Source organism: Rhodamnia argentea, chromosome 1 (genome assembly GCF_020921035.1).
Source record: "Rhodamnia argentea isolate NSW1041297 chromosome 1, ASM2092103v1, whole genome shotgun sequence".
NCBI classification, from domain to species: Eukaryota; Viridiplantae; Streptophyta; class Magnoliopsida; order Myrtales; family Myrtaceae; genus Rhodamnia; species Rhodamnia argentea.
In genome coordinates, this window is record NC_063150.1 from 33305876 (window position 1) to 33324974 (window position 19099).

Consider the following 19099-nt stretch of genomic DNA (forward strand, 5'->3'; position numbering starts at 1 on the left):
TTAAGCTTTGTCAATCCCCTTTTTAATGAAAAATCTAGGCTACAACCATGGATGAAGTCAAAGCACAATTAGCTTTGGCTTCGATTTAAAAATTGAACAAAGATAACCTTGTTGCGAGAGACGTGAAGTGGCAGGGAAAAAGGGGGAGCGAAGTGCAAAAAAAAGAAGCGTATCCTAAACAAGTAAACATTAGGGTTACTTTAAAAATAAAAAAAAATCGATCGGTCCGATCTCTCCTATGTCCCTAGAATCGGGAACCGGACCGTCCGGCCACCGGTTCCAATTTTAAGAACCGGGAATGGGACAGGATCCCTCTAGAATCGGGAATTGGACCACCGGTCCGGTCCGAGCGGTTCCCGATCCGATCGGTCCGATTTGTTCACCCCTAAAGAACACAACTCAAACCCAACATGGGTTTATCGTAAGGAACCAGGATTTGGGGTGACACGGCTCGACTCGAAAAGGACAGGAAACAGCACTTTAGAGTAATTTCGAAGAATTTTCGGTATTAGCGTGAAATGACATAAGCGGCCGACACGGATATGATACACGAATACGAACTGCCAGCCCTACATGCCATGGCATGTGAGCATTACATGATTTTTACTGTTCATAAACCTATAAAAGGTAGGGCTTACACGGGAAAATCTATGGAATCACCATGGCTGGATATGAATATGGATGCGTTTTAAAGGACGACATACAATGAGTTTCGAGACTTTCAAAAGTTGGGCAAAAGTTCGGAATCCGTGGGTACATGATTAATTTTAGGATAGCACGACGTAAGATTCACATTGTCCCTTGCACCCTTTACCTTGAAAAGGGTACATGCTACAAACATAGGTGGTACCAGCAAACCATTCTTTAAAAAGACATTACGTATACATTAAATTGACAGAACTTTTGGGATCTCCCTCTCTCCTTGCCAATCATGATGAACTGGCTCAAACCTAGAGAGAGAGAGAGAGAGAGAGAGAGAGCAAAAGAAAGCTAATGGACGCTCGAACGCGGCCATCTTTTTAGGGTTTCCTTGATTGAAAGCCTTCAGGGATTGACTCCCGTTCAACGCATTTCTGCCCTAGAACTCGATCTCGATTTTCAATTATGGTTCCGGTGCAATTTTACATCAAATCATGAAGTTGATCGCCAGGTTCGATCTTCAGCTCATTCCGGATCCCTTGCTCTGATTAAATGTTAATCATGGGGATTTAATAGCTTTCATTAGTGAGTTGATATTAGGCTATCATAGCCCCTTTCACGCTTTACCGGCCGCAATAATGGAAGTTGCATCCACCAGAAGTCATGCTAGAGTCTCGCCACTTACCCTGCAAAAAGCCACGCAACTAGTGAGACTAGGAAATTCACAAACTTTTTAGTCGATAGTCAACAAGTCCGAATAAGCAACAACAATATCGTATCTTGCGATCCATCTCTTTCACGGCTCGCCCACTTTCCATACCCCGAAAAACCTATACTGGAACCGGACCATCTGGAGCGACACTCGGTTCGAGAATCTCGCGAAAAGTCGAGGCTTTCGTGGCGGTCTCATCGGAAACGACATAGAAGCTTCACATTATTTGGTAGAGGCACGCAATAAATAAACGCACCAACCTCACGTTTTGCAAAACCACCGCTTTCGGGGGAAAATCTTTATGTTATCAATGCATGCATGCAACCGCGCAATACAGAAAAGAGAAGGTCTTTGCTAGCATAATATTCTTTTGGGCCAGTATGAGACTAACAACATGTTGCGAGCGAAGAATTCTGGAAAGAGTGTACCTCACAATAATTTTTAATTATTTAATATTGATTTTTTTTTTTTTTGACGCGAAATAGACCATTATTCTAATGATAGGTTAAGGACAGTCACTCAAGCATTTCTTAATAAAAAGGAAAAAAAAAAATTCCCTTTCTCGACCGGCCTCCACCTTGCGACCCCAAACTACTTCCAAGTTCCAACCATGCATGCGAACCCCAACAACCTCATTCATTCACACACACAAGAACATAAATGCACAACAAGACCCTCCCCATTATTTGTTTGTTTAGTCTAAGGTTGTCACCTTCTTGTCTTCACATGCCTCAGCGTAACCGCAAGACACAGAAGAGCAACAAAGGCTTCAAGAACAAGAAGAAGAAGAAGAAAAGAAAAAGCCCAAAAGAGACGCCATGGACGCACACACGAAACCTCCGGAGCTCTTCCGCATGGAGCGCGAAAAAGAAGAAGGCTACGGGACAAACAACCAACCCCACCATTATAATTCTAGAGAGAGAGGGCGCGGGGGGGGGAGGTAAATTAGGGCTGAGTCAGCAAAGGCGTGTTTGGGTCGGGGTAGTGGGGAAAAAAAGGCGCTGGAGAGCGAAATCGAAAAGATCACGACACGAATAATTGTATTCTGGGAGATGTCACGAGAACGAACACAACGCGGGAGAGACAGCTTTGCGGTGCGCGAGTAACGTAACATTTTACGATCGCCACTCTCTCCCTCGAGGCGCGTACAAAGCCTTCATCTCACCACTAATTGTAAAAAATTGTACTCATGGATATGTAAACTCGTCAAACGGTTGATCGAGTCGAAAATGATCCATCCCAAATAGGCCTGTTTTTACCCATTTTCGCACAATGCAAATTTAGTGACTTATATCCGACCCGACCCATGTTCCTAAAACACTTCCGCATTTGCTTCATTCTCGGAAAACTCATATCCAATCCCAATTGAGAGTGCGAAGCAAGTGGGGGCCAAGATCGAGAGTCAAAGAGGTGGCTTCCGTATAAGTATGTTGTAAATCCATTTATGACACATTTGTGACCTATTTAACATCAATATGATGTTCGACAAAAGAAAAACATCCGTATAATGTTTAAACCCATTTACGATCCATTTATTAAATATAATTAATTCATATAACAAATCAGCCCATAGTTAAAAAAAAAAAAAAATTGATCCATTTTGATAGGTCTAGATGTGGCTCGTCGTGTATGCATGTCTTTCGACCTCAACATCATAATTAGGAGTAAGCAAAAGGAACTGATTGGATTGGGAACCGTTCGGACCGGACCCAACCGGCCAATTCGGTCCGATTCTCGGGGGTGCCGGTCCCGTTCCCAAATCCAAAAAATTGGAACTAGTAGTTGTCGACACGATTCCCGGTTCCGGGGGAGGAACAACCCACCAGGACCCGATAGATTTTTTTTTTTAATTCATTAAGGAAATCATTTAAACTCTTAATTATGTGAGATGCTTCTACACATTTAAAACACTAATATGTGTTCTAAACACATACAATCCATTGCACTGGACTGCTAAAAAATCCGACCGGATCGGAAATTTTTTACCCTTAATCATAACCGAGGAGTTGTAGGGGCACGCGAGCAGTGGGGGCACGTAGGGAAGGAGAGGTGGGGTTAGTGTTGTTGTGGAGAGAATGGTTTTGGGCTACGCTACCTACTTATCCTCCACTTGTCATGCAAGCAGAATGAGTTAAATACGCATACTCTCTATCTCTCTCGCGTACACACACAAAAAAGCCCCCCCCGGCCTCATTTTTCTCCTGTGCTAAGCCTACGCAACATGTGTGTATAAAAAGACCAGCTTCTTCCCCACCACCTTCAACCATCCCTGGTATCATCCTCAGAGAGAGAAGAGAGAGCTAGGGTTTCTCTCTGAACCCTGCTTTCTTTTCTGGGTCTTCGCCTTGGAGAGAGAGGATTTCTTCTCGCTTGTTTTTGTTGCAAGTGAAATGGCCATCTTGGATTACACCCATCCATGGATCTTCACTTTTGGTATCCTAGGTAATATGAACAAAACCAGAAGCTCTTCACCTTCATCTTCATCTTCATCTTCTCGACTCTCTTCAAATTCGTTTCCCTTTTACTGATGATTTAAGCCTCGCTCGAAACTAAACCTTAGGCAAACTTTTTCAGTCTCTTGGATCTTTTTGCCAACTTCTTTCACAACCCTTTTGGCCATTTCCTCCAACGATCTTTGTTTTCACTCTGGTGCAATCTCAGAATCAGCTTTAAATGTTGAAGCTGGGACGTCAGCGTCCGTCTTAAGGTTGTTGCGCAACCAACCAAAAGCTGCTCTGCGATTAAATTTTTTTTTTTTTTCTCCTTCGACTAATTTGGGATTAATATATTCTCGACTCGGTTTGCATTTCGACATGCAACAATGATTTAGTTCGAGTTTTGTTCAACCACACCTCGTTTTGCTCAGCAGTTAGATTCGTAAAATGACTGAGGTTGTTTTGTTTTTCCTTTTACTTAAAACCTGGCAAAAAGAGAGAAAATTTTCATTTTTGCACTGCGCTTGCTTAGAATAATCTAACTTTGTTCTTGTGTTCTGCAATTGATGATAGGAAACATTGTCTCTTTCTTCGTCTACTTGGCTCCGGGGTAAGTGATCATTGCTTCTTTAAAGTTCTTCTCTTTCACTAGGATGAAGATAACATTATTTTATTCTTTCTCTTCTTTCGTCGCAGCCCGACATTTTACAGGATTTACAAGAAGAAATCAACGGAGGGTTTCGAGTCGTTGCCCTACTTGGTTGCTCTATTCAGCTCCATGCTCTGGTTCTACTATGCATTCCTCAAAGGACACTGCTTCCTTCTCATCACCATCAACTCCTTCGGATGTGTCGTGGAGATGGTGTACATCGCCATTTTCATCACCTATGCGCCGAAAGCTGCGAGGGTACGTATTGATTTGATCCACAAATAAGAACTGAATTTGAACAATATAATAAGTTCCAGTGACACCATTCTTGTCCCCTCCTATTTTTCTAACTACTCCGTGTTTGTTCTATCTTAACATAATGATCTTGCCTATTGCAGAACTCCACGATTAAGCTCTTTGCTCTGATGAACATGGGATTATTCTCACTCCTAATTCTCGTCACGCACTTCATCCCGAACGGTCAGACCCGCACCGTGGTGTTTGGATGGATCTGCACGACCATCTCCGTGAGCGTCTTCGCAGCGCCGTTGAGCATCGTGGTGGGCACTCGAAAACTCAATCTCTCGCTTCTCAAATTCTCATACTTAACCATGGAAAACGCATTTTTGATTTTTCGGTTTCTTTTTCTCTCTCCCTATTCTTGTGTCCAGGCACGAGTTGTGCGAACGAAGAGCGTGGAGTTCATGCCTTTCTCTCTATCGCTCTGTCTAACGTTGAGCGCCATCATGTGGTTCGGCTATGGTCTCTTCTTAAAGGACTGGTGCATTATGGTAAGTGATCTCCATTTTCCAAAAAATCAAATTAAAGATTGATAATGATTAATTTCATTTAAATGAAGTGTATGAACTATCATAATGTGCATTGGTGTAATGTAAATCGAATCTTTCATATCATATTTCTTGCATTGAGTTCCATGTATACCGAGGATGCCAAGGGCAAAGAATCAGTTCATAATAGCTAAAAAAAAAAGTTTAATAATATCCATCGACTGGAATACATTATTGATAATGATTATGTTTAACGGAGGATTGAGAATTTTACATTTGAAAATGGACCGACCCGAGAATATTTAACAAAACTCTTGTACGCAACTTTGGGAAAAAAAAAAGTTGGTCTCAAATTTTGGATTCTCGGATTGTCGGTCAATGTAACGGAGAAATCCGATATCTTTTAACTACTATGGATGGAGATTATGTGACGACTGTGTCCGAACGTGATCGAGTAAGTCGATATCACGTGAATACTTCTTCCGGAGATATTAAGCTCTCATTAAAAACGTGGTCAAGCTTGTGGCGGACTACACGTTTTATCGAGTTCTAACGTAAATTCTGGTCAAACTTAAGAATGTTCTTGACCTGGACATGCAGATACCGAACGTTGTGGGCTTTGTCCTGGGACTATGTCAGATGGGCTTGTACGGGTACTTCAGAAACAAAGGGAGCGTCATCAAGATGGACCAGAAGCTCCCACAGCACGTCACCAGCACCGTCGTCCTCTCCCCCTTAGGAGGAGTCTCCGAAGTCCACCCGGTCGTCGTCGAAATCCCTCTCCCCTCCGACGGCGGCCAATCCCTTGCGGACGAGCATCAACTGCCCGAGGCCGCTGTGGAAGTGGTGGTTTCCGGCGACGGTCTCCGGGCCAAGGAAGATTCGGGGGTCTGATTTGCCAAGTTACTGGTTAGCTCAGGCCCAATTTACCATTGGCTGGGCTTTGATTAAGAACGTGAAGGCCCAAGTTCGCGTCGATCTATCCTCTCCGTAATGATCCTACTTTCTCCATCGTTCTCTCTCTATCTGTGTCTTCCGGTTGGTATAACAATTGTAAGAAGAAGAAAGTGCCCAAAGGCAATATCCCAAAGTGTACTCATTCTTCTGCTATCTGATTAAAGATCGAGTTAATTACAAGTATACTCTTCTTATTCTAGTGGTTGAGAAACCAAGTTTTGTCCATGGTACTCGTCCCGAGTCGCCTTAACTCGCTTGAACATCGCGGTCGAGTAGAACAAACCTGTCGTTCCAATTATCAGATGGTGCTCCTGATATTCGCGAGCGTTTTAGTCGAAATCCATGCCTGGGAAGAGAGAGCAAAAGTGATGGAACTTAGCAGCTACGATTCGAAAGATCATTGTGGGCTGTTCCTGATTGGATAGGACTTAAAAAAAAACTTTGCATCATTTGCAATGTCCCTGTGATAAGCTAAGGAGCAAGAAGATACAAAACCAGAGGGAGTTCTCTCTCTCTCTCTCTCTCTAGATTGCAATGTCCCTCTGGATTCTCTTTCTAGATTGCTGTCCTAGCAGTGATATACCCATAAGCCTTCTTCCTCCAAATTCAAGAAAAGTATAAACAGAGAATGGAGAGATGGAACCCGAAAACTGTCTTAACTTCCAGTTCCTTTGTTCCCGTAATTAGAAGCCATGTTAGGATCGTACGCTTGGTTCGCTAGGTAAGAAAGTGCCATCACCATGGCCCCTGAGAGGACGCGCAGCCGCATGCTCTTGTATACACGGCTGCCACAGATATAGATGCCGAATTGGATAACGCCCCTGCAGCCTTGGATCCGCCAATTTCGAGAATCTTAGCCTGTCATTGAATAATGGACGTGCCTGCACAGGCAAAACATCATAAAGAACAACTTAGGATTTGTTTGGAAAGGACCTTCCCTTATAGGTGTTAAAAAGATGGAGGCAAAGGCAAGCTTGTGAAACTGCTTTCTAGCCGCTATTCCTCAAAAGTACTCTGTAAAGCCGTTCTGAAAGCACCAAAAAAAGAAAAAAAAAAGAAAAAACACTTTTAACTTGCAATCACTTTGTCTCTTTCTATGTTCAGCTATGGTCCTGTTCAATCAAAACTGTGGAGTATTGGAATGTTTCACTTCAGGAACTCTTTCCATTCCGAAAGCACCTCAAACATACTTCTGAAAGGAAGAAGTCCGAATGAGATGGGATTCATGGTCATGCAACAAGAGGCCTAAGTTAATCTAGAATAATCCTTGTTGCAAGGTTCTGTTCACCATGGGGACGGGAGCTGTCGATGAATTTGCGTCCAGTGATCAGCTCTAAAATAACTACCACGAAGCTATAGACATCAGATTTAACGGTTAATTGTCCCCTCGTTGCATACTCCAAAGCACAATATCCACTGAGTTCCCATGACCCCTTGTGGAAACATGTGATTTGTCTCCAACAGGACCGAGCTTCCCAACACCGAAATCAGAGATCTTTGGATGGAACCCTTCGTCCAGCAAAGTACTAAATGACCGGGGGATTTGCTTACGCTGCACCGGCTGCTAACTTCATTCTGGTGTTCCAATCTAGCGGCTCCTTGTCCGGTGGAACATTTGTACCAATAGCATAATGCTAATATCAGTTGCCTAAGAGAGTTTGAGCAAGGAATGGGAATACAGAGTTTGACATTCTTGTTATCCGGCAATAAAAGTTCAATTTCTCTCACTTTCGGTGCTGGGCCACTTCAAGGCCGAGTTCTAGGGAAGTGCAAAGAGAAAGAATACTAAATTTGCCTAGATCAAATTATAGAAGGAAGAACCTCTCGTTAAGGATAATTGATGTTACCCTGAAGATGATCTTCCAGTGATCCACAAGGGCATGAATTCATGGACAAGAAGCCGCTGATCACCATCACCACAGTAACCAATTGGATTCACGAGATTAGGGAGATGCAGAGGGCTCGGCATCAGAACCTCTGCCAGAAATTCACGGTTACCCGGTAAACCAACCTTACAAATGACTAAGGTTAAAGTAAGAACCAGGTATATTTGAAGAGAGCCGTGAGTAGCTCCCAGCGATATGAGAATTTAATGGAACGGCACCGCAGCCAGCCAGTCATGAGTATACACAGAATATCGCGGTTGAGTAGAACTAACCTATTGTTCCGTTTATCAGATGGTGCTTCTGATATTGCAAGCATCTTAGTTGAAATTCATGCCAAGGAATAGGCTGTTTCATGATGGGATAGGACTTAGAAAACTTGCATCATTTGCATTGTCCCTATGGGGTGCAAAGGAGTAAGAAGATTCAAGACCAAAGGGAGTTTGACAAGGCAGTCTAACAAGCCCAAATTAATCTCCGAGCAGATATATGATTGCCCTACTAACCGCGATATTATATAAGAATGTTGCTTAAAACTGGAGTTCGAAAATGCAGGCAAATTCTGCTCAGGATAAACTTACAAGGTTCAGCACAAGCATTACAAGACAGACAATCTCCCTCTTCTTCTGGATTCTCTTTCTATAATGCTGTCCTAGCAAATGATATACACACAACTCCTCTTCCTCCATATATCAAGAAAGTATAAACAGAGAATGGAGAGACAAGACCCAGAAAAGTGCGGAGTTAAAGTAGTAGGGACCGAGTCCTCCTAATTCAACCACAATCTCTCCACTCATTCCCTTCAACAAAATGGAATGTGCGCTACACAACATGAATGCCCAGCATTCGCTTCGTAGGATTCACAGAAAGCAAGCCAAGAGGCTCGAGGAGGGAACGACCCGAGAAATTCTCGATCAAGGCAACTGACCATTAGATCCATCGAAACTGCCTTGAGCACTCTGCCGTCTTTTCTCTCGCCAATTCTCTCCCCACATCTTCGCCTCAGCAACGGCCCTTTCTCTATTCACGTCCCTATTTAACAACTTACCGTCCCTTGGAGAATCGTCCTTCTCGGAACCCTCGGATTCCCACCTGCTGCGCCCGGAACCTCCAGCATCTTCGTTCCTCAAAATCTTGCCGCCTCTCTCATCAAAGCCGGATCCTTTGTTCCCGTAATTAGAAGCTACGTTAGGATCATATGCCTGGTTTGCTAGGTAAGAAAGAGCCGTCACCACGTCACCGATGAGAGGACGCGCAGCCGCCTGCTCTTGTATACACATGGATGCCACAGCAAGCGCCTGATATAGACCCCGCATTGGATAACGCCCCTGCAGCCTTGGATCCGCCAATTTTGGAAATTTTCGCCTGTCATTGAATACTGGACGTGCCTGCAAAGACAAAATATCAAAGAGAACGACTTAGGATTTGTTTGAAAAAGACCTTCCCTCTTAGGTTTTCAAAATAGAGGCAAAGCCAAGCTTGTGAAACTGCTTTCTCCGAACTACTCTATAAAGCCCAGTTCTGAAAGCACCAAAAAGAAACTTTAACTAGCAATTACTTTGTTTTCTATATACGTTCCGCTACGTTCAGTTAAAACAACGTAGTGACGGAATGCTTCACTTTGAAGACTCTTTCCATTCCAAAAGCACCTAAACATATTTCTGAAAGGAAGAATAACTTGAAACTTGTTTCCATATTCATCCACGAAGAAATTCTTGAAGAATACTAAATAATCACTACCTTGTTCTAAGACATTGCCTTCTAGGTTAACAAAGCAGAAGTCCAAACAAGATGGGATTCATGGTCATGCAACCAGAGAGATAAGTTAAACTAGAATTACCCATGTCACAAGGTTCTGTTCCCCATGGGGGCGGGAGCTGTCGATGGCTTTTCGTCCAGTGATCAGTTCTAAGAAGACTACCCCGAAACTATAGACGTCAGATTTAACGGTTAATTGTCCTGTCATTGCATACTCCGGAGCACAATATCCATAAGTGCCCATGACCCTTGTGGAAACATGTGATTTGTCTCCAACAGGACCAAGCTTTGCGAGACCAAAATCAGAGAGCTTTGGATGGAACCCTTCTTCCAGTAAAATATTGGATGACTTGAAATCTCTATAAATAACCGGGGGATTTGCTTTGTCATGCAGGTATTCTAAACCTTTGGCTGCACCGGCTGCTATCTTCATTCTGGTGTTCCAATCTAGCGGTTCCTTATCTGGTGGAAGGTCTGTACCAATAGAATAATGCTAATATCAGTTGCTCATTACAAAGAGCTGATTTTCACATAATTGAGCCAGAATGTGACCCCAGATCTATATAATAAAAGTTGTAGTATCGAATCTATATCTCCTCGTCAAATTGCAATAAAAGTCATTTTCGCACTTTCAGTGCTGGGCCACTTCAAGGCAGAGTTCTAGGGAAGTGCAAAGAAATATTTACTGGATTACCCGCATGAATTATATAAGGAAAAACCTCTCATTACAGATAATTAATGTTACCAAGAAGATGATCTTCCAATGATCCCAAGGGCATGAATTCATAGACAAGAAGCCGTTGATCACCATCAGCACAGTAACCAATCAGACTCACGAGATTAGGGTGATGCAGAAGGCTCAGCATCAGAACCTCCACCAGAAATTCGCGGTTACCCTGGAGACCATTCCTATCCAGTTGTTTAACTGCAACAACCTACAAACAACTAAGGTCAAAGTAAGAACTTTGTATAACAGCACGTTCAAGAGAGTCACAAGATATGAGAATTTAACGGAACAAAACCGCAGCCAGCCTAAATATGGCATATATACAGTACTTTCTTTTACGGTACCGAATCTTCAATTCCGTTAAATGACTTTTCGTGGGCAGAAAATTTATGTACAACCTAAATCTGATGATTTCAAAATTCTTGACAATTGTGAGACAGATGCGATAAAGTGGAAGCTCTTAAGATGTCATCAAAAAACCCAACCATGTCAAACTCGTAAAAAAATTACTCCAAGCTTTTCCAATTAAAAGATCTGCTGCACCAACTTAGACTCTTCTGATCAAACAGAAAAAGTTTAAGGATTGATTGTGCTGCTCGCAGCTTGTGAATATCCTTTAGCTCCAAATTTATTTGCCTGAGAAAGAAACAATGGACACCAACAAAGCCTTTCATCGAAGGGAAAAGGGGCCAAACAAATGTTCCACTAAACTGGAGGCAACTACATGAAAAGTGTCAGCTTCACTCGCAGAGGGATTGACACATTTTTCAAAAATAAACTGTTCGATTGATTCAAACATCAACCATGGTCTTTTCAAATAATAGAAAAAAATAAATGTTAAAACCCTTAAGTAAAGGGTAATCTCCACAAATAAGTAAGGCTCAATTGGATCTAACCTACAAGAATGAGTTGTTTTCTTAATTTTATTTTTGATGGTCAATAACTACAGCTCCAATTGACTGTTGATCAGTTGCTAAGAAGTACAACTAAAGTAGGATTGAAAATCCAATTTAACAATATAAATTTCAATGAATTCATACCATTTCTACATATTAGATGATCCAGAAAAAGGCCTTAGAGGTAATCATAAGTTCTAGCCAAATTGGCTTTCCGACTTCAGGTGAAAGAGTTCGTTCTTGGACTGAAAGCTAAAGCCTGGAAAGGGAATATTAGCTGATGCAGATTTTAATTTACTAAATACGCAACCATAAAAATGCCACATGCACAATACATACAGAAATGGGCACATTATCTACCTGTCCAGTGCTCTCAAGTCTCCCTTTGTACACACGCCCAAATCCTCCTTCCCCTAAGAAACACTCCGGCCTAAAGTTCTTCGTAGCAGCAGCGAGTTCGCGGAAAGTGAAGGTTTGAGCAGCAATATGTGCAAACGGTCCATCCTTGGGGCCAATTAGATCCCTTTTTGAACCCACCTTGGGGCCAATAAGATCCCTTTTCGAACCCACATTGCTTCTTGACCTCAATCTTTCTGCCCCTGCAAATTCACCAGCAATTGGATGCGGATAATTTCAAATTACGCCACTCAACATTTAACAAAGAGATCTACGATGATGAGCACAGAGACAGCAATCACCTCCGCTGGTATGAGCTCGAAGATTTAAATCAAATACATCACTTGGTATAGCTGAACCAGTGATCAATCTGAAGGCACTCAACAGTAATAAGTGACTTGCAAAGTCAGCAAATCAGGGAGCTGACAAGCTAACCAATTGAACTAGAGAAACCTATATCTTTCATCAATCAGACAGACCTGAATTATCAAGAATCATCCTGAGCTATTACATCAGCAAAAGAAATCCGACCTATTCTCTAGAAACTCCGTAAACGGATTGGACTACTAATCAAACGTCCAGTTGATTCTCAAAGTTACAATCACAGAGCTAGAATCATGATTACACTCTGGATGAAACCACCTATCAAAGATCGGATCAAGTAGCGAAATCCCGAAAAGGGCAAGAACTCATCAGTGAAAACTAACGAAACTGACCAGACGGCAAGCTGGAAATCTTGGAAGAAGTATTTGAGAGGGCGTGTTTCGGGTCGTCACTGCCTTTGTCTGGATTGAGCGTCTCTTCTTCCCTCGAATCAAAGCAAGGAAAGCAACCCATCTCCTGAACTCACAATCAAGAAAGACCCTCTTGCTTTAAATGCGGTACAAAGCTCAGATGCATTCAAGCTCAATCAATCATCTGGTGATAGTTTCCCTGAAAGCACCAAGAGCCCAATCAAAATTCCAAAAGGGTCCGCGGGCAGAGGATGTCTGTTGCTCTTTGTCCGATCAGGGGTCGAGGAGAGATCAGCAGGAGGAAGAAGGAAAGAAAGATGCCGAGTGAAATGAAGCCAAAGATATTCCAAGGTTCGAAAACAAGAAGTGGCAGAGAGAAGAAGCAGAAAGATGAAAACTTTTTGCTGTGAAATCTGAAAAAGGGCGTGAAAGAACCCCAAAAAAAGAGTCGAGCCGGCTTTTTTTGTCCTCGGCTTCGTTTACACCCCCTGAAACGCTACACACGTTACAAACAGCAGGCACACAGCTACGGTCAATCTACCATCTACGCCCCCCTCTTTGACCACCCCCAAAAAAAAAAAGATATTTTTCTTCAAAATAATGGTCGGAATTCAAAAGTAGGTCAGTTGTGGTCGTGAGCTATGTAATTACAAAGAGCGGGGTCGATGGGGTTGATTCCTACTTTATCATTTCTACGGTGCAAGGTGGCGTGATTCTTGATCCCAACAAAGAAAGGATCGTCTGATCATTTAAGCTTTTGAATATGAGTATTTTTTTTTGCTCTTTCTTTCTTCTTCAATGCGATCTGCCATGGACCCAACTAGGAACTTTCCATGATAAGGCAAGCATAGCTTCAAAGTGGAGATTCATAGTCACGCGAATCACCTAGAAGTTCTTCCTCACAATAAGAGCAATCATAGACGCATCGGAAAAACTTTTGGATACTTTCATTCTCAACATTAATGTGAAGCGAAGTCCTGTTCATTTTGACAAAAAAAAAGAGGTCTGGTTCATTAGTCATCTCTTGCGTCATCCCACCTATCAAAGTTACTTTTACTTCAACGGGGTATCTGCTCGCGGGGTGAAAGAAACAGCTGCGATGTCACAGGCTTAGATCTTTTCTCTGGCAGTGGAGAAAAGAACTGGAAAAAAAAAAATTCAAATTCGGTCAAACTGGCGACGAGACAAAAGATATTTCTGTCCTTGATGCAAGAAGAAGGCCACGGAAGAGAGTGACACGTTCATCTAACATGAGTCGTTGCACGCATGAAGCTTGAGATTGTTAGTGGTCACTTTCTTTCACCAAGCAATCAACGCCCAAAAAAAAAGGACTTTTATGCATTACATATGTATAAAAGCGTAGGCATGCCACGTAATTCAAATGCTTGAATAAAAACCTTCTTCAATCTTCTATTCCCGCAATTTTAAAGGGAAACCGCGGGGCCGGGGATTCAATCGTACCCGAGAGATCGAGGAAAAGATGGTCGCCTGGACACTATTTAGGCTGTTCTCACTACAGCAATGACGAGAAGGAAAAAAAAAAAGCTCTTTACCTACGTATAAAATCACTCGTCAAGCTTACAACTTTTTCTTTTAAATCATCGGTGAATTTCCCGAAGGTGAATTTTTATTATATTTAGCGGAAGTCATCGTTTATATGAATGCGTAGGACAAGTATGGAACGAAACTACTCGAAAATCTTGGTGTCTGTCGCCTCTCCCTTTTATTTAGATTCAATTATAACCCTAAGTAAACTTGGTATCTTATGTTGTTGATAGAGTGTTGGCTACTTATCTTTCTCTTAGGGATAATTATCTAAAAAGTCTTAAATCTATTGTACGGCGGCCAATTCAATCTGATTTGGATAATTGGCCAAAAAAGACTGTATTGATAGATTGTCAAAAAATTTAAGACTAAATTGAAAAATCGTCAAAAAGTTTATAATTAAATCGACACGATCGAAATGTTTATGACTAAATTAGCGGATCATTAAAAGTTTTAGCACTAAATTGAAAAAATCGAATGGTTTGGGACTAAATTGGCCGTCGTACGATATGTTTAGAACTTTTTCGACAATTTTCCTCTTTCTCTAACTTTATTCGCTTCAAATGGATAAAAAGGGAAAAAGAATGTCCACATACATAGATATCGAGATCGTGTGCATCTCTAGCCCTTGATGGAAGACTGCTCGCAACTTAACCGTGCATTAATCGACTTACCTATAAAGTTTCAATAATGACTTCTAATTTGTCATTTTTTGGGGGCAACACAACCATTAACAAGGAAAACACACATAAAAGGCATGGAGGTGATTACAAGAAAAAGGACCCGAGAAGCTTTGTTTTGGGAAGCGATGTGGCCAGATCCAAGTGCCTTGGTTCCTGAGTTGACTTTTTCGCTGACAAATTATACAAAAGCAAATTGCAAAAAATATTCGAGAAAATGGACCGAAAGGTCCCTAAAAGTATTGTATGACAGCCAGTTAGTTATAAACCTTTCGGTTATACCAATTTAATCATAGATCTTTTGGCGATTGCCAATTTAGTTGTAAATTTTTTCAATCGTGTCAACGTAGTTTTAAACCTTCTGTAGATTTGTTGGTTTAGTCCTAGACTTATTATTTAAGTAATTGATCGAAATAACTACTTTGACGGATCATCAAAAGGTTTAGGACTACATTAATAAATCATTAAAAAGTTTACGGATAAATTGGCACAATCAAGGTGTTTATGACTGAATTGACAATTTGTCAAAATGGTTTAGGACTAAATTGACGGTCGACATACAATAAATTTAGGACTGCGAAAAAGAAAATCAACGGACAGGACGAGTGCGAGGTGTGTGCAAATATTATACATTGTTCCTGCCTTAAATAAGTGGCGACAAGAGAACTCTCCGGTCTGCGGCATTATTATTAAATTCAGGAATGTTCGAGAATGCCATGAGCACGAGCAATGTGGGTGGGGGCATGTTACTTTGACTTTTTCTTCAACATCTCCTCAAAATATCAGTTGTATTTATGTTACTTTTTCCACGATTGGGTCCGTAATTTTTCCTTTCCTTAATAAGCCGGTCCGGTCCGGTCCTTATAAAATTTTATGAAAGCCTCGCCAAGTTCCCCATCCACATCCGGTGAAGATTCACAGAAATTCAATGGAACGAAAAGATGAAATTCGGAAACAAAACACCGAATTCGAAAGGATCCAAATTCGGCACGTCCCATCTTTGAAAACAAACGCATAACCTCTCTTCTTTCTAGGGCTAATGACACATAATTTTTTAGTTTTGACCCTATATACAATGTGACCCCTGAACTTTTAATTTGTTCAATGTGACTTTTGAATTTCAACTCAATATGCAATGTCGCCCTTGAAACTTTTAATTTGTGCAACGTGATCCCTAGACTTTTGGTATAGATTCAATTCAAGTGAAGGGATAAGATTAAATATTTTCATATAGATCATGGACTAATTTTACAAAAAATTCAAGGACTGTATTCAACAAAATAAAAAATTCAGAGATGACATAACATATTGGGCTAAAGTTTGTTTCCGGATACATTGACATATACAGAAACTGGGGACGTCTTGTCCCTGTGGCAAATGCTTGCAAATTCCCCGGCATAAATTGTTTTTTCTTCTTTGTTTTCCTCTGCTGAACCCCAAATCAAGACCCACCAAAAGAGAGGGATTAAAGAGAAGAAAGCAACAAGACGCAACCGATCGTATCTTCTGTCGCCCAGTTCGATTCGACCTCGACTTCGACTTCATGTGGGTCTCCATCGGACATTTCTATCGCTTCATGACTCGCATTCGGTTGGCGCATCCAAAGCCGCATACGTTGATGACTCATGGGCCGCACCGGTGCACGACATCGACGATCGAACTAAGCCCTCACGGAGCCGTGTCGTGTCTGCACAACGGGCGCGCAGCCATGCACGTGCATGGCGGGTCGTGTCATGTCGTGTTTGCTCCAAGGGAGAAGCTCTTTGTGGGCTTTATAAGGAGGCCCGATTGAGTTACGTCTGAAATCTCTCGGGTATGGGCCCACTGGAGAGGCCCACACGACCACTCCTGCGGATAGACGCTTCTAGCTTGACCCGTTCAGAAAGAAGGTCACGATCCCGTGCGTGATTGAACGGTGAATCGATATTTATGGCCTCACTTCATAGGTTTTGATCAGACATCACAGTCATATTCTCCTCCTTTTATATAGTTTTTTGTTTAAAAAAAAAAAGTCTTTGCTAGCTGCTGGTGCTCTTCTCTGCCCGTTGGACGTATCTTCTGCTTCCATAGTTGGGATCGAACTACTGTTTCAGATCCTCCATCCAAGAAGTCCGACAGGATCGATGAGAATACAGTGAGTTCATACCACGCTAGAAAGCAGTTATAGGACTTCTTAGAGTTTGAAAACTCTCTGTCTCTCGATTTATATTTAGGTTTGGGAGCTCCTTTTTCCCGATTTAAATTAAAGCTCCTTCGATCTCTCTTGATCTAGAGCTAAATTAGGAAGCCTGTTCAACCTGCTTTTGGTGTCTCCGTACGATGATCGTGTTGAGGACGTTGAGGAAAAGCAATGAAATTTGACGGCGGTCGTAAAAGGACACGATCAAGGATATTTGAGATTTTTGCTTGTATCGGTATTGGCAAGCCACCGTAATTATCGAGAAAGAGATCACACTGTGTACTTATCACTCATGACAACGCGAGATTCGGTAGTCGGTCGTCGTTCGTACTATTTTGATGCGGGGACATATATGTTTTTGTGGTATGAGAATGTGCTTATATCACAACTGTTCGTCCTATTACGCTCTTTAACACTGCTTAGTAAATAAATATTCGACTTTCGTAATATTGATTACGGATATTACAAGGACGTTCAGTACATTATCGGCCACATCATGTAATGTTTTTTTGGACTCGGTGATGCTAAATTGAGCTGAACGAGATTGGGCCAGGCCTTTTTCAAAGGCCCCTTTCAGGCCCAACCAGTTTTATTCGCCGATGACCTTCGATTTGCCGGGATCCATAGAATTACGCCGAGTTAAGAAATCTCTCTCTTTTATTTGAACGGCCGAACGATAAGGGGGGATATTCGATTAGCTAGCGGGTCCATTATCGGCTAGGGGAAGAATTGATTACTCAATCGCATGTCGAAAGGATGATTTTACATTTGCTTTGGCGAGAAAAGATATAGGTCACGGCAACTGATTTTACTTTACCATGACATTTTTAGGATTCAAATGCGCCTTAACGACAGTTTAAACAATCGATCTCAGCTCTTAAGTGTTTATTACCACCCGTTGAATCAATAGATCTCTCGTCTTTGCAAACATGAAAGTTCTCTAATATAATCACAGTATACTACTTCAAGATAAGCAAAACCAGATTGGGCACGCCGACCGGTCACGCCACCTTCCACGGGCTTGGCCTTGTTTGGTGACAATGCATGTCCGAGGCAAATTGACTCCCTTAGATGGCTCAGTCGGTCTTCCCAAATCTATGCTTCATCGCTTTCGCGAAAAAATAAATTATTTGAAAAATATTTTCCTAAAAATAATCGTATGAAATCGTTATTCAATGAAAAATATTTTTATTATCGACAACATTTTGTATCTAAATATTTTTGTGAATGATATAAATATTTTTGCTCATTCATTTACGTAAGCGACATGAACAATCATTTTTAATAAAGTTTTTTTTTTACCAAAAAAAAAAAGTATTTTTTGAATCTTTTATTTTTCGCAAAACAAAAAAAACTTTTGAGTGAGTTTGGTTGGGGAAAACTCCATGATAAAGGAAGATGAGGAAAATGGTTAGTTCTCCCGTGATTGGTGATATGTGACCGAGAACAGTTTTTGTGTTTGGATCTCATTTGAAAATTTATTTTAATTTCATGACTTTATCTCGGACAAAAAATAAAAATTTAAATACATTTTTATTTATTATATTTTATTTTATTTTATTTTATTTTTCCTTCTTTCTCGGCTGATGGCCGACCACGACGATCGCTAACGATCGGCCATAGGCGAAGAAGAGCTCGCCCAAGACCCGAGGCCTGCGCTCGTCGAATTTGGCAAGGTCGAGAAAATCAATTCCTGAAAAACACTGACACTGAAACAAGCGCATTTTTATTTTTACTTCGTTTGCCAAAAAATTCCTTTTTTTTTTTTTTTTTTATAGATCTAGAGCCTTGAAAAAAAAAAAAAAAAACGAAACGCTTTTATAGTAACTAAAGAGCAAGCATGAAGGATCTTAATTTTCTTTCCGATGTTCGAGTCGAGATTATGTAAATTCGATTTATTTTTTCGCACGTAATCATAGTGACGTTTTCCCTTCTTCTTCTTCGCCAGACGGCCACATTCTCAACCACGGAAGCCATATTAATGAGAAAGCAGCGGAGTGTCGGGCACCTAGTCGTCGACGCAGCCGTGCGCCCGCAGGGGAATGCGACGCGGACGGCGAACGCCGACCGGCTCTGTTCCGTTGGATCCGAACAAAGCCTGCGCCCTTTTTACACAAAAGT

General features: G+C 41.6%; 2 protein-coding genes across 6 annotated transcripts; one reads left to right on the forward strand and one right to left on the reverse strand.

Annotated features, from left to right (window-relative positions):
• Nucleotides 1-952: 952 nt before the first annotated feature.
• LOC115738901 (bidirectional sugar transporter N3-like) lies at nt 953-6363 on the forward strand. Of its 2 annotated transcripts, XM_048279418.1 has the most exons (7): nt 953-980; nt 3644-3793; nt 4360-4396; nt 4483-4693; nt 4834-4995; nt 5107-5226; nt 5824-6363. In XM_048279418.1, exons 2-7 carry the CDS (start codon nt 3742-3744, stop codon nt 6115-6117), a joined length of 876 nt encoding a protein of 291 aa, XP_048135375.1. In that variant the 5' UTR covers nt 953-980; nt 3644-3741; the 3' UTR covers nt 6118-6363. The 2 variants fall into 2 exon arrangements, with proteins under 2 accessions (XP_048135375.1, XP_030527558.1); XM_030671698.2 differs by lacking the exon at nt 953-980 and having other exon boundaries at nt 3641-3793.
• Nucleotides 6364-6860: 497 nt separating this feature from the next.
• LOC115738899 (serine/threonine-protein kinase PBS1-like) lies at nt 6861-13082 on the reverse strand. 4 transcript variants are annotated; one of them, XM_048279407.1, is made up of 6 exons: nt 12557-13082; nt 12015-12043; nt 11805-11981; nt 10567-10756; nt 9904-10295; nt 6861-7061 (listed from the first exon to the last, which is right to left on the reverse strand). In XM_048279407.1, exons 1-6 carry the CDS (start codon nt 12675-12677, stop codon nt 6876-6878), a joined length of 1095 nt encoding a protein of 364 aa, XP_048135364.1. In that variant the 5' UTR covers nt 12678-13082; the 3' UTR covers nt 6861-6875. The 4 variants fall into 4 exon arrangements, with proteins under 4 accessions (XP_048135364.1, XP_030527557.1, XP_030527554.1 ...); XM_030671697.2 differs by lacking the exon at nt 6861-7061 and adding an exon at nt 8557-9451 and having other exon boundaries at nt 12557-13070; XM_030671694.2 differs by lacking the exon at nt 6861-7061 and adding an exon at nt 8557-9451 and having other exon boundaries at nt 11805-12043; nt 12557-13071.
• Nucleotides 13083-19099: the final 6017 nt, after the last annotated feature.